This window comes from Dermochelys coriacea, chromosome 5 (assembly GCF_009764565.3).
Source record: "Dermochelys coriacea isolate rDerCor1 chromosome 5, rDerCor1.pri.v4, whole genome shotgun sequence".
In the NCBI taxonomy this organism is placed as follows: Eukaryota; Metazoa; Chordata; order Testudines; family Dermochelyidae; genus Dermochelys; species Dermochelys coriacea.
Genome location: NC_050072.1, coordinates 128,707,909 through 128,721,866, shown reverse-complemented (window position 1 = coordinate 128,721,866; position 13,958 = coordinate 128,707,909). Strand labels below are relative to the sequence as shown.

The following is a 13,958-nucleotide window of genomic DNA, read 5'->3' as shown; positions in this document are numbered from 1 at the left end:
ACAGTCCAGGTCGACTCCTCCTGTGTCTGACCAGGAGTTGGGAGGATTTGGGGGGAACACGGGCCCGCCCTCTACTCCAGGTTCCAGCCCAGGGCCCTGTGGAATGCAGCTGTCTAGAGTGCCTCCTGGAACAGCTGTGTGACAGTTACAACTCCCTGAGCTACTTCCCCATGGCCTCCTCCCAACACCTTCTTTATCCTCACCATAGGACCTTCCTCCTGGTGTCTGATAATGCTTGTACACCTCAGTCCTCCAACAGTACGCGTTCTCACTCTCAGCTCCTAGTGCCTCTTGCTCCCAGCTCCTCACATGCACACCACAAACTGAAGTGAGCTCCTTTTTAAAACCCAGGTGCCCTGATTAGCCTTTCTTAACTGATTCTAGCAGCTTCTTGATTGGCTGCAGGTGTTCTAATCAGCCTGTCTTAATTGTCTCCAGAAGGTTCCTGATTGTTCTGGAACCTTCCCTGTTACCTTACCCAAGGAAAAGGGACCTACTTAGCCTGGGGCTAATATATCTGCCTTCTATTACTCTCCTATAGCCATCTGGCCCGACCCTGTCACAATACCTGTAGTGGTCCCAGGAGAACAATAACGGCCTACATTTTAATGATTCTTTTGCTGGCTATGAGGAAATGGTCAGGAATTTGATTCAAGTGATGCCATTTGTCTGCTCTTTAGGCAGCAGGTATATCCCTGCCTGGGACTTGGGAGAGCCAGGTTCAATGTCTACCTCTGACACAGTCTCCTTGTGTGACCTGGGCAAGTCACTTGGTCTCTGTGCCTCTGTTCCCCAGTTGTACAATGAGGGTAATAGCAGTGCCCTGCTTCACAAGGGTGATCTGAGGATAAAATTCATCAATGAATGTGAGGCACTCACATGCTTCAGTGACGAGAGAGATGCCAGTGCCTAGAGAGATAGTGGATCTGGAGGAAGTCCTTGCTCCATATTTGGTTTGATAATGACTGTTGCTATATAAGGCTCAATGAGCCCTTCAGAGTCAGGTTTTGTTAGGAAAGAAAACATTTTTCCACAAATGGCACAAGCCCTCAGCTCAGTCTATGAAATTTACTGGCAGCGGCAGGACTATACCAGTGTAACTATACTGCTACAGTTATAGCAATAGAACAGGCATCATACAGGAGCTCCGACTGGACGATGATATAAAGCACTGACATGCTGCTGCATCGGTAGATCTCAAAGTGCTGTACATGGAAGAGCAAGTGTGAATTTCTCCATTCGACAGCCGAAGAACTGAAGCTCAAAAAAGTCTTAATAAATTGTCTGTAGTTACACAGTGAGTCACTGCCAGAGGCAAGACTAGAACCCAGGACTCTTAACGGTTAGCTCCCTGCGCTAGCCAGTGAACCACAATGCCTAGAGTGCACAGGGTGATCGTTTACAGTCATGAAAGGCCTGTGGCACCATTCTCATGCCCTATCTCAATTATAGTTCCAGCAATTACATTAAATAGAGTTGCAATTTGGATTACAGTATTCTTCAATCCAGTCCTAAGGGGTCAGATCCTCAACTGGTGTAAATCACCATTGTGCAACCGATATCAGCGGTTTGGGCCCATGCATTGTTGTATAGTGCCAAGCACTTTTTAAACAGCTGTCGTGTTTCACCTCTCTCTTAACGCTGGATGAAGTGATTGATGAAGCGGTTGAGTGCTTTAGGATCCTGAAAGATGCTATGTAAACAGAAAATATTACTTTAATTCCTTATTTTTAAAAATAGTACAGTAACAATGGGAGTGTCTCCCATGGGACCTAGTTTGGAGCTGTCCTATTATTCTGAGTATCTCGTTGACAGCAATTAGGAGGGGATTGGGATTAGCCCTGAACACTGGAATGTAGTTAAACAAGAACAGTCTTGCATGTGGAAGCCAAATTACCATGCTTGCCCAATAATACAGTAGGGAAAAACTAAGCCAGCGGAGTCTTCTAAAATAACTGAATTAAAATTACTTGGGGGGGGGGAATGAAGTCAGTTTGTTTCCCAGATAAAACATTTGTGGAATGGTGCCTTCCTTTGCTGAATTTTTAAAGTATCAAAAGTGACAAGGACAGAAAATCAGCTGGTGAAAGTTGGCGGATCACAACTGAGGTCAGTGGGGTTATGTTGGTTCACTCCAGCTGAGGAACTGGTCTCTAGACTTGTATTCAGATGGCCCAGAAAATTCGGTATCGTTTATATGAAAGAGTCAATGAAAATGGAGCCTGTACATGCACGCTTATGGAAAAGGGCTATTGAACGTAATGAGGATTGAACCAATGTGGTTATATGGTATCTAATTAAGGTTCTCTAGAATTATTATAAAGAGTTATAGAATGTAATAAAGAATAGGTATGTCTACACAGCATGCTAAGCCCAGGCTCTGATTCAGGTTGGAGCCCAAGCCCCCCTTCTGTCCACACACAACCAGTATGACTCCAGTCAACAATCAGTCAGGACCCAGGTTCTAGGACTCTGCTGGGGATGGGTGGGTAGGAGTCCGAGACCTGTTGTGACTTGGGTCCAGGCCCTGTCATTGTGACGTATGGACTCAGCTCAAGCTGCAGACCAACATCGGAAGGTCTGCATCGTGCAGTAGGGATGCATTAGCACAACTGTGAGACCTGGGTCCAGCAATTTTAAACCCAGGTTTACAATGCAGTGTGGATGAAGGTTTGGAAAGACAGACAGAAAGACAAAGACGGGTCTCACAACGCACTATAGAGTTTACAACGCACTATAGATACCCAGTGGGATCTCCCTCTCTAGACCACTTAAAATTATCATTCGGAATGTAATTACAGCTCCACTACAGATCACAGACTGTAAGCTCTTCGGACCGTCTTTTTATACAGTGCCTAGCACGGCGGGCCCTGGTCTCTGACTGGGCACTACCACAATACAAATAAACAACAACAACCACAATACAGATCGGTTCAGAAATTGCTGTCAAACTCCACTCAGTTCTGGAGGACATGTCCATGAGCACAGTCCTGCCTTTCAAGTCTCAGCTGAGGCTGCAAGGCTGGTGTCCAGTGAGTTAGCTCTGCCAGTCTTTCACTCCTCACCCCTCATTGAAGTTATGAGTGGTGATTAGCTTGATAATTTCCCCCTAGTCCCTTGGGGTCATTTGCCCTCTCTGCAGCTAGGAAAGTTGTTGAGATACAGGAAGAACCAAACTAAACCTGAACTTTTTAAAGCTTGAGGCCTAAGGAGATGGGTGTCCAACTCTCAATGACTTTCAATGTAATCTGAACTCCTAACTCCTTTACGTTCCTTTGAGAATCCCAGCCAGAAGATATTGGCTTATATGCCCTGCCCTTTTGTAGCCCTACTATGTCGCTTCCTTTCCTTGACCCCGGTGGAGGGGGATCAGAGCCCTTCAGAAGACAATCGTCTCCTCAGTCAATTGCTCTCTCAGCCGGGACCTGCTCACTGTCACCGAGTGGAATAATGCTGGAACACCAGCTTGTTGGAGCAGGTGGCAGGAGAGGGTGGTTTGGGCCCTGCCCATCCTTGGCATGTGAGCAGAAGATATGAGCCAATGGATTCCTCATACACACTATTGTCACACCATGCTGGGTGTGGGGTTATAGATGGATCTGGAGAGCTCAGGGACGTCCTTGGCTGCTCACGTTTCCATGGAGGCAGCCCCCTCACCACCTGTGCTTCTTTTGACTTCATAGACAGAAATAGGCTAGCAGGGTTCTTTAGGATTTTTAGGCAGGTGGGTTTTTCTAAAGGCTTCAGCCGAGCTAAGAGCCCGATTGTATTAGACACTGTAGATACACCAACACACTCACTGCCCTGCAAAGCTTAGGGTTAGGGAATTGAACCCAGAGCCGGCGCCTTAACCACACCCCGGCCACAGATTTGAACTGAAAAGTTTCCTAGGGTTGTAAATGGTGTGCTGTCTGTCAGACAGGACATTTCAGTTGCCCAGGCCATAAACTTTATCTTTGGAATAGCAGAACATGATTAATTGCTGGAGAAAGTATTATCCAGGCCCTTAATTTTTGACTTGAGAAGAATATTCTTCTGGCTCTCTTTAGCTGTGAGTAATCTGTGATGGAGAATGAATTTTATATTTACCTCCACAGGGAATGGTACATCTTCACAACCAGGTTTTCAAGCAGGTTTGAGTTGGCATTTTTAAAGCCCCCTGGTGCTAGCTACATCTAAAGTTGTTCTTTTCCAAGAATAAAACATCCCCCAGTTTCCCTAAAATCAGAGAGCTTTGCAAACACTGCAAAGCTGTTTAACAGAAGCAAAATTTTACCAAGAGAAAATTTGCCCTGCTGGGTTTGGAGCTTATTGTCAAAGGAATTATGTTATTGCAGAGCAGAGTCAATATACATCCTGTTATTCCAGTACCCTCCAGATCAGATTTTCATGGCTAAGCATCAGTTAAATATGCAAATACTCGAGTGAAGCATTCAAGGCAAATTAGTTATGTGATGTTGCAGGTTGATCATCTCACATTAGGATGTAGGTCTACAACTATAAACCTCAATTTCATCTTTTTGGGATTCAGAGCCTGAGGGTGACTTTTGCAACCAGGTCAAAAAGTCAGCATTAAGACAACACTTTTCCATGTGAAAAAAGGAAGCCAGCAGACCCAGCATTAGCAAGAGTGGGTGGGATAGCCTCTAGAGAACTTATCCAAATCTGATCATCCCAAATGTTGTCACCTTCCTCAAGGTTAAAATCAACACAGGCTAGCATATCTCATGGGAGCTCTGGAAATGAAACCTCATCAAGGTTCAAGATTTTTATTATTTTCCTGGGGGAAGGGAGTTAATTTTTTGTTTCTGCCAGTGTTTTAGTTCTAAAATTCCAAGGATGGCAGAGAACTTTATTGCCAGTGTCTGAGATTCTCAAAACCATCCAGGGGATTATATTGCCTATTAAAATTAATGGGACTACTGAAACAAGATGGGGACAGAAGTGTCTGTTACCTCGAGAGTACACTTGTCTCAGAATCTGGAGTAGAGCTCATGATTCTCGAGTCTCAGCATTCCTCTGTTGTCAGCAAATAGCTATGAAACCCACTGGCCAAATGTGTGTCCCGCCCCCTTCTACTGGTGGGTCCACAAAGAGAAAGATACTGTATTATTGCTATCAATCCATCTTGCAGCTCAAGTGGAAGAGGGTCTCTGCTCTGGCTCTGAAGGGCCTAACCCTGCTGATGAGAATTCAAGAGAGCTTCACATGATGGAATTTTTGTTTTTTCAATTTGCTTTTTTAAAATGCAGGAAATTACATTAAAAATCACATTAAAAGCTATTAAGGATGCAAAGTCAAGCACTCAAAAGTTAGTGAAAGAAAGAAAGAAAGAAAGAAAGAAAGAAAGAAAGAAAGAAAGAAAGAAAGAAAGAAAGAAAGAAAAAGAAAGAGGCTAAGACCTTCTTAAATATTATACATATATCCATGCTGCACTCCATATTCTGTTTTTTTCCCCGGAGTTCCAGTTTCACAGTGATTGTCAAAGACCAAGGTCAATTACTAAACTGAGAAACAAAAATGTAACTGTCAAATACTGAAAATTTCTTTCTGTAGCATCTCGGTTCATTTCAGATTCTCCAGTTCCATACATTAGGATCTCATCGTAGTTATTGCAAGTCTTTGTCTCTTATCATCAAATCAATTTCTCTGCCAGGCAGGGTATTATTCCCCCACAGTGGACCTATTAGTTAAAAAGATGTCTACTCTTTCAAGCTGCTCTTTATAGACTTAATACAACTTTTCTAATTCTTCAGGAAACAATTCCATCTTTCAAAGGTTGGCGATTAGGGATTTTGCTTAAGAGAAAAATGAAGAGATTGGAGTCCCTTGCATCTTCATCATTCTTTTCAAGCCAGCCACTCCTTACAAACAGGAAACACTATCATTTCTGTCACTAAACTCAGATCCACCCCACTCATCTAGTGCAGTTCAACCTTTCTATTCTTCTGTACTCCTTTCAGGAGGCTGATTTTGTCTTGCATACCGCAAGTTTCGCCTCATTAAAAACTACTTGCTTACAAAATCAGACATAAAAATACAAAACTGCTGACTTTCTCATTTTTACCATATAATTATAAAATAAATTGACTGGAATATAAACATTGCGCTTACATTTCAGTATGAGACTTGAGCTTGTTTTTCACTTGTGAGCCTTGTCTGAAGCCCAAGCACCAGGCGGTGGGGCTGAAACATGTATCTTAGCTTGGCAGGACTCCCTGTGGCATGGGGCTTCAGGCAACTGTCCTGCTTGCCACCCCCTAATGCTAGCCCTGCACTTGCAATCCCCCTAAACCCATCCCATGACTACCCTGGGGGCTACAACCCCAAGGTTGAGAAACACTGATCTAGATGAGTTAATTACCCCCTGAAAAAACTCTACATACACCCAGGGATACACAGACCTTTGGTTGAGAACCACTGATCTAGTGGAAAGAGCCTTAGCTGCTGTCACATGGTGCTGCTCCATTTGACTTCAATGATTCTGATTTGCACTCACAGATCCCTTGCTCAGGAAAGTCACTTGGGAACATAGACATTTTCCAAGCCATATTTCTCCCCAAGACAGCCAGATCCAAACTACTTAGGATGTCTTAGATGAATATCTCTTGTTTGGATATTGTCTTTTTCCCATGACACACCAAAGTATTGGTCCACTTCCTGGTCATATCGAAGAATTGTATGGCCTCATCTAGATTGCCTTTGATTTATAAAAGGCTGTATTTCAAATTTCCTACACTAAATATTGACCTAACATTTTGACATTACAGCAAGGTCTCTGCTCAAGCCTGGCTGCAGAGACACTGCCAGAGCACAGCAGGAGAGGCAGTCCGAGATGCCTCCTCACAAACAGGAGCAGCGAACGGGGGAATTGTGCGAGGGAGGAAGAGTTCTCCTGGTGAAGGAGAGCGACCATGTGATCCTTGTGGTGAGTTCGTTGTTTGTTTGTTTGTTGTGTGCTTGCTTGCTTGACATTTATAATGCGGCCTGTATGGGGGGACTGTGTGCTGAAGCTAGTGAATGGCTAGGCAAGACTGAGAGCTTCCTAAGAAGGCTCTAGCCTACCACCCTTTGACTCCTAACCCCTTTATGATCCCTTGACTATGGGTTGGAGCTAACACAGAGAGAACAGGGGTTTAAAAGCCAGCCCCTGAGCCACCAGCGGTGCTAGCAAATGGGAGTTTGACGAGGGAGTGTGTGAGGCAAATACACCCAACAAACCTACTCTAAGCTTAGGCCAATAATCCCCTGAAAAAACAAAGCACAAACAAAAAACCCCGCAAGAGTAACAATACTGCAGGCCGAAGTCCAGCAGCAGAATGGGGGCTAGCCAGTTTATTGCACTGAGTGCAGCTTGTATGATTACCTGCCTTATGAGCAGGTGGCGGGCTTATGTGTGTAGGAATGCATGGCCCTCAGAGACGGAGATAGCTGGGTTTTTGATGACCAGGAGAATTGCATGGTGAATTGCCTGCTGGGTGCAAAGGTCACGGATCTCTCAAGACATCTAGATGGACTTATGCGCAGTGCTGGGGAGAAGCAGTGGTCGTAGTACAGGTAGGTGCCAGTGACATAGGGAGAGATAGAAGAAAGGTCCTGTTGGCCAGATTTCAGATGCTAGGTAAGAGATTGAAGTTCAGGAGCTCCATGGTAGCAGTCTTTGAAATGCTTCCAGTTCCACACGCAGGGCCAGTTAGACAGGCAGAACTGCAGGGTCTCAATGTGTGGATGAGACGACGGTGTAGGGAGGAGGGATTTAGGTTCACTAGGAACTGGGGAAGTTTTTGGGAAAGGAAGAGCCTAAACATGAAGGACGGGCTCCACCTAAACCAAAACAGAACCAAACAGCTGGAATATAAAATTAGAGAGGCCAGAGAGGAGTTTTTAAATGAACAGCTGGAAGAAAGCTGAGAGGTGCGGAGGAGCACACAGTTCAGACAGTCACATCCCTAAGGGGAGGATTTATTAAAAGCGATACTCTATATCCTAGTAAAGAGGAGAGGATAGAAGTTGGTAAAGCACAGGTAGGAACTTAAGAGAAACAGTGAAACGAAAAAGAATCCTATTTAATTACATCACATGAAGACAGACAAATAAATATTGACAAATTTTATAAGTGCTTATATACAAATGCAAGAAGTCTAAATACTAAGATGCCTGGTATTAAAAGAGGATATTGATGTGATAGGCATCACAGAAATTTGGTGGAATGATGACAATCAATGGGACATGATAATACCAGGGTATAGAATATATAGGAATGACAGAGTAGGTTGCACTGGTTGGGGAATGGCACGATATGTGAAAGAAAGCATAGAATCAAATATAGTAAACGTCTTAAATGAATCAAACAGTACCATAGAATCTCTATGGGTAGAAATTCCATGCTGGAATAAGAGTCTAGCAGTAGGAATCTCCTACTGACCACCTGACCAGGATGGTGACAGTAATAGTGAAATGCTCAGGGAGATTAGATATGAAAAAAACATAAAACCCAATAATAGAGGGGGATTTCAGCTATCCCCATATTGATTGGGAACATGTCACCTCAGGACAGGATTCAGAAATAAAATTTCTAGACACCATTAATGGCTGCTCCTTGGAGCAGTTTGTCCTGGAACCCACAAAGGGAGAGGCATTCTTGATTTAGTTCTAAGTGGAGCACAGGATCTGGTCCAAGAAGTGAATATAGCTGAACTGCTCAGTAATAGCTACCATAAGGGAATTAAATTTAACATCCTTGGGGGGGGGGATACCAAAGAAAGCCATCACAGTCGTATTTAACTTCAAAAAGGAACTACACAAAAATGAGGACACTAGTTACATAGAAATTAAAAGGAACAGTCACAAGAGTGAAATGCCTGCAAGCTGCATGGAAGCTATTTTAAAACACCATAACAGAGGCACAAACTAAGCATATACCCCAAATTAAAAAAACCCAGTACAGACCAAAAAATGCCACCATGGCTAAACAACCCAGTAAAAGAGGCAGTTAGAGACCAAAAGGCATCCTATAAAAATTGGAAGTCAAATCCTACTGAGGAAAATAGAAAGGCACATAAACTCTGGCAAACCAAGTGTAAAAATATAATTAGGCAGGCCAAAAAAGAATATGAAGAGTAACGAGTAAAAGAAACAAAAACTAACAGCAAAAATGTGTAACTACATCAGAAGTGGGAAGTCGGTCAAACAAGCAGAGACGGCACTAGAGGACCAACGTGCTAAAAGAGCAGCACTCAACATAGACAGGGCTGTTGCAGAGAAGCTAAACTAATTCTTTGCATTAGTCTTCATGCAGAGAATGTGAGGGAGATTCCCACACCTCAGCCATTCTTTTTTGGTGACAAATCTGAGGAACTGTCTGAGACTGAGGTGTCAATAGAGGAGCTTTTGGAACAAATTGATAAACTAAACAGTAATAGCTCACCAGATGGTATTCACCCCAAGAGTTCTGAAGGAACTCAACATGAAATTGTAGAACCACTAACTATGGTATGCAACCTATTGTTCAAATTAGCCTCTGTACCAGATGACTGGAGGGTAGCTAATGTAACGCCAATCTTTAAAAAAGGCTCCAGAGGTGATCCTGGAAATTACAGGTCAGTAAGCATAATCACAGTACCACACAAATTGGTTGAAAGTATAGTAAAGAACAGAATTATCAGGCTCATAGTTGAACACAATCTGTTGAGGAAGAGTCAACATGGCTTTTGTAAAGGGAAATAATGCCCCAACAACTCTTCGAATTCTTTGAGGATGGACAAGGGGGATCCAGTGGATATAGTGTGCTTGGACTTTCAAAAAGCCGTTGACAAAGTCCATCACCAAAGACTCTTAAGCAAAGTAAGCAGTCATGGGATAAGAGGGAAGGGCCCCTCATGGATCAGTAACTGGTTAAAAGATAGGAGACAAAGGGTAGGAATAAATGGCCAGTTTTCATTATGAAGAGAGATAAACAGTGGGGGTCCCCCAGGGGTCTGTACTGGGACCAGTGCTGTTTAACATATTCAGAAACGATCTGGAAAAAGGGGGTAAACAGTGAGGTGGCAACATTGAAGACAATACAAAATATTCAAGATAGTTAAGACCAAAACAGACTGCAAAGAGTCATAAAGGAATCTCACAAAACTGGTTGACAACATGGCAGATGAAACTGAATAGTAATGCACATTGTAAAACATAATCCCAACTATACACACAAAATGGTGGAAGTCTAAATTAGCTGTTACCACTCCGGAAAGAGATCTTGGAGTCATTGTGGGTAGTTCTCTGAAATCATCTGCTCAATGTGCAGCCGCGGTCAAAAAAGCAAACAATGTCAGGATGATTAGGAAAGGGATAGATAAGACAGAAAATATCCTATTGCCCCTTCTTAAATCCATGGTATGCCCACACCTTGAATACAGTATCCAGTTCTGGTCACCCCATCTCAAAAAAGATACAATAGAACTGGAAAAAGTACAGAGAAGGACAACAAAAATAATTCCAGGCCTGGGACAGCTTCCCTCTGAGGAGGGATTAAAAAGATCGGGACTGTTCAGCTGAGAAAAGAGACGACTAAGGGGGGGCATGACCGAGGTCTATAAAAAAATTAGCAGAGGCAAGAAAGTAACGAGGGAAGCATTATTTACCCTGTCACACAGCACAGGAACCTGGTGTCACCCAATGAAATTAACAGGCAGCCAGTTTAAAGCTAACATAAGGCAGTACCTCATCACAGAACACAGAGCCAACCTGTGGAACTCGTTGCTGGGGAATGTTGTGAAGGCCCAAAGTATAACAGGGTTAAAAAAAGAATTAGATAAATTGAGGGAGCATAAGTCCATAATGGCTATTAGCCAAGATGGTCAGGGGCCCAACCCCATGCTCTGGGTGTCCCTAAACCTCTGACTGCCAGAAGCTGGGATTTGAAGACAAAGGATGGATCACTCAATAATTTCCATGTTCTGTTCATTTCCTCTGAAGCACCTGCCACTGGCCTTTGACAGATGACAGGATACTGGGCTAAATGGACCATTAGTCTGACCCTTCTTATGTGCTGGGGGTTCATTCGTCTCCTGTTAAGAAATGTATTACTCACGTTATCCCCTTTAAGCTTCCTTTATCTTCCCCATTAATGAATGTTCTACCTACCACCATCACAAGGAGACAAGCTCCTTTCAATAGCATTTTTTCTTAGAATGAAATCCCTCAATTTTATTATTGACTATTCTCTTTGAGAGCTGGTATTTTACCTAGACTCACACCTGGGGCACAAGAAGAATCTCTTCGTAGAGCATCCCTTTCCTGAATCTTCATGATCTGTTTGGAATTGTTGACCCAATTTGGATGCCCAGATCTTTAACCCAGGCCTGGGAGTTCCCAGACAGCCACTGTATTCTGGCCTCCCCCCCGAATGTCTGCCAAAACCTAGCGGGCCTCAGCCAAGGTACCACCCACTGGAGCCTCACCCGGCTCCACCAGTTGGTCCAGCTGCACTATTTAAGACAGAAGGAGGTACAGGAAGTTAATCTAAGTAACAAGGTGACTTCCTGTTGTGATTACATTGGACCCTTCTTCTTTCACTCTACCCTGTTCCTGATTCCTGCTCCACTCCTGGCTCACCCCTTACATGCTCCTCCTCCGTGCTTGATCCTTGCCTTTCCTCCAGTTCTTGCCCTTACACCTTGCTTCCAACTATCAGTTACCAGTCCTGGCTCCAACCCCAGCCTCTGACTTTGGACCCTGACTCTGGCCTGATCCTTGGCTCTGGCATTTGGTATCTGACCTTAGCTCCAACCCTCAGCTTCGATTCCTAGTTCTGACTCTGGCTTGACCCCTGGCTCTGGTAACTGACAGTTGACTCTTGTGCTAACCATTGGCTTCGTTCTACAACCTGGATGCCGCTCTGCCCACTAGACCTGACTCCTGCTCGGACTACTACACCAGACTGCCTACATCACAGTCCATAACCATTTCCTTTAGACCCCGATTCTTTCTGTTTTGTGCTAGGATTTAAATTCTCTCCTTGTCCCTTTCGGAGGTCATCATAACCTACGTAGAGGTAGGTACTGGACAAGCACCAATTCTGATGGTCAGCACCATCATCTCACTCGAGAGCCCCAGTCTGATTGATGCTATCCCCACATTGGTCACCTGAATATATTCTGAGAATTGGCCCAGTCCCCACCACCACCAAGCAATAAGATCTTGTCTGAAACTCAACCCCTTCTTTCTTGGGATCTGCTATTACCCTTTACCTCTGGACATGCACCATAAGTAACAAAGCCCTTGTGCACAACTGTACTTGCAGACTCCTCCACAGACTATTGTCCAAGAGTCCTCTCAGGTCTGTTCAATTCCAGGATGTCTCCCTGCAGGACTTCCTGTTCCTTCTGCTATTTCTCCCACCTCTGAGAGCCACTCAGACTTCTAGATCTTGGAGCTAGTTCTCATTCTGGCATCACAACGCTTTTCAACACATGAGGCAGGTTTAGTCAGGAGAAGGCTCAGGGCAAGAGTGCAAGCTTAAAAGTTCAGTGCAGCAAGGCACTTACCTGGTGCTTCCTGATCACTCAATAAACTCGTCCCGTAGTGATTCCATAATCAGCATAAAATACCAGTTCCCTGTTAGTAAGGGCACACACAGGTTTGCACAGAATGCTCTGAAAGCAACACCTACTTTGTCTCGAATCCCTTGTCGCATCACTTCTCTTTCAGCCTCCATCTTTGCATATTTGGCTTTCCTTTCTTCCTCTTCCTGCCTCAGGGCTTCCTGTCGTTCCTCTTCTTTCTTGGCAGCATCAGGATCTTTCTCTTCATCTCCTCCCAACATCTTCCCCATGTCTTTGGTAGCCCCTAAAGAAAATACACAAGAAGAAGACAGCGTGCATGTTAGGAAGAACTGATTAAGGGACAGGTGAATACAAGCCAGCTCTTTGGGGGTGAACCCTATAGCTCAGGGGGGTGAACCCTATAGCTCAGTGGTTTGAGTACTGGCCTGCTAAACCCAGGGTTGTGAGTTCAATCCCTGAGGGGGCCATTTAGGGATATGGATGTTTAATTGGGGATTGGTCCTGCTTTGAGCAGGGGGTTAGACTAGATGATCTCCTGAGGTCCCTTCTAACCCTGATATTCTATGATTCTATGATTCTTGTAGTAAAGTGGCCATAATAGAGGTTAACTGGGCTGCCCAGAGTATTCTGGGATGGAGCCATGCTCCACCCCCCCTTACTTCCTGTTTCATCAGTGGGAGTTTTCCTCCCACTCTCCTAGGTAGTTGGATAAAACAGTAAGGTCCCAGCCTGCAGTCCTGTGAGTAGAGAGGGGATTTCATTGCACTAAGTGGTCCCTTTACAAAACTTCTGTTCCTGTATGTTCACTAGCTAAAAGTATGAGCCCATCCCACTTCCTCTGCCTCTGGAAAGGGTTTTCCATCAGACAAAGGGAGGTGAGCCAAACTCAGAGGCAGGAAAAGGTCTGCACTTAGCAAAGGAAACAGCAAAACAGGCCAAAAAATACACAGGCAAGCTCTTCTGCAAGTAAACCGTTTGATGTGGTTACCCAGCAGCAGTGAGATGGAGCATCGAGGAGAATGCAGAGAATGCTGTGTAAGTGCCTAGTTGATGTAAACACGAGTGGCTCTTGACCTTTGGGTGTATGCTGCTGTAGCAGGACAGTTAACCAGCCTGCTGTGCGGAGAGCTAGCGGCACTGTAATTTAACCGGTGTTGTAAGGGAAACGCTACAAGAGCAGAGGGAGAAAATCCTGAATGCAGAGGTTAGTATCCCAGTCCGAAGGAGCACTCTGGCAGCGGTTGTGAGTTAATACATAGCCCCCAGCACCATAACGCTATAGACGAGCAGGGTTAGATAGAGGCTGAGAGGCCACGGCCCTGGTCAGGGGACTCGGCAGAACGAGGCCTCCCTAGAAGCAGCACCGGACAGATTTGTGCCAACAGCATCTCTGGGCTGTTCCTT

The 13,958-nt window shown here is 44.5% G+C and overlaps 1 protein-coding gene across 1 annotated transcript in view; it reads right to left on the bottom strand.

Moving 5' to 3' along the window:
* The window catches only part of CPLX1 (complexin 1), a 215,017-nt gene that overhangs the window by 69,516 nt on the left and 131,543 nt on the right, over window positions 1-13,958 (bottom strand). The window contains exon 3 of the mRNA XM_038403842.2: window positions 12,662-12,837. Coding sequence (XP_038259770.1) covers window positions 12,662-12,837 — 176 coding nt within the window. The remainder of the gene's footprint in view (window positions 1-12,661; window positions 12,838-13,958) is intronic.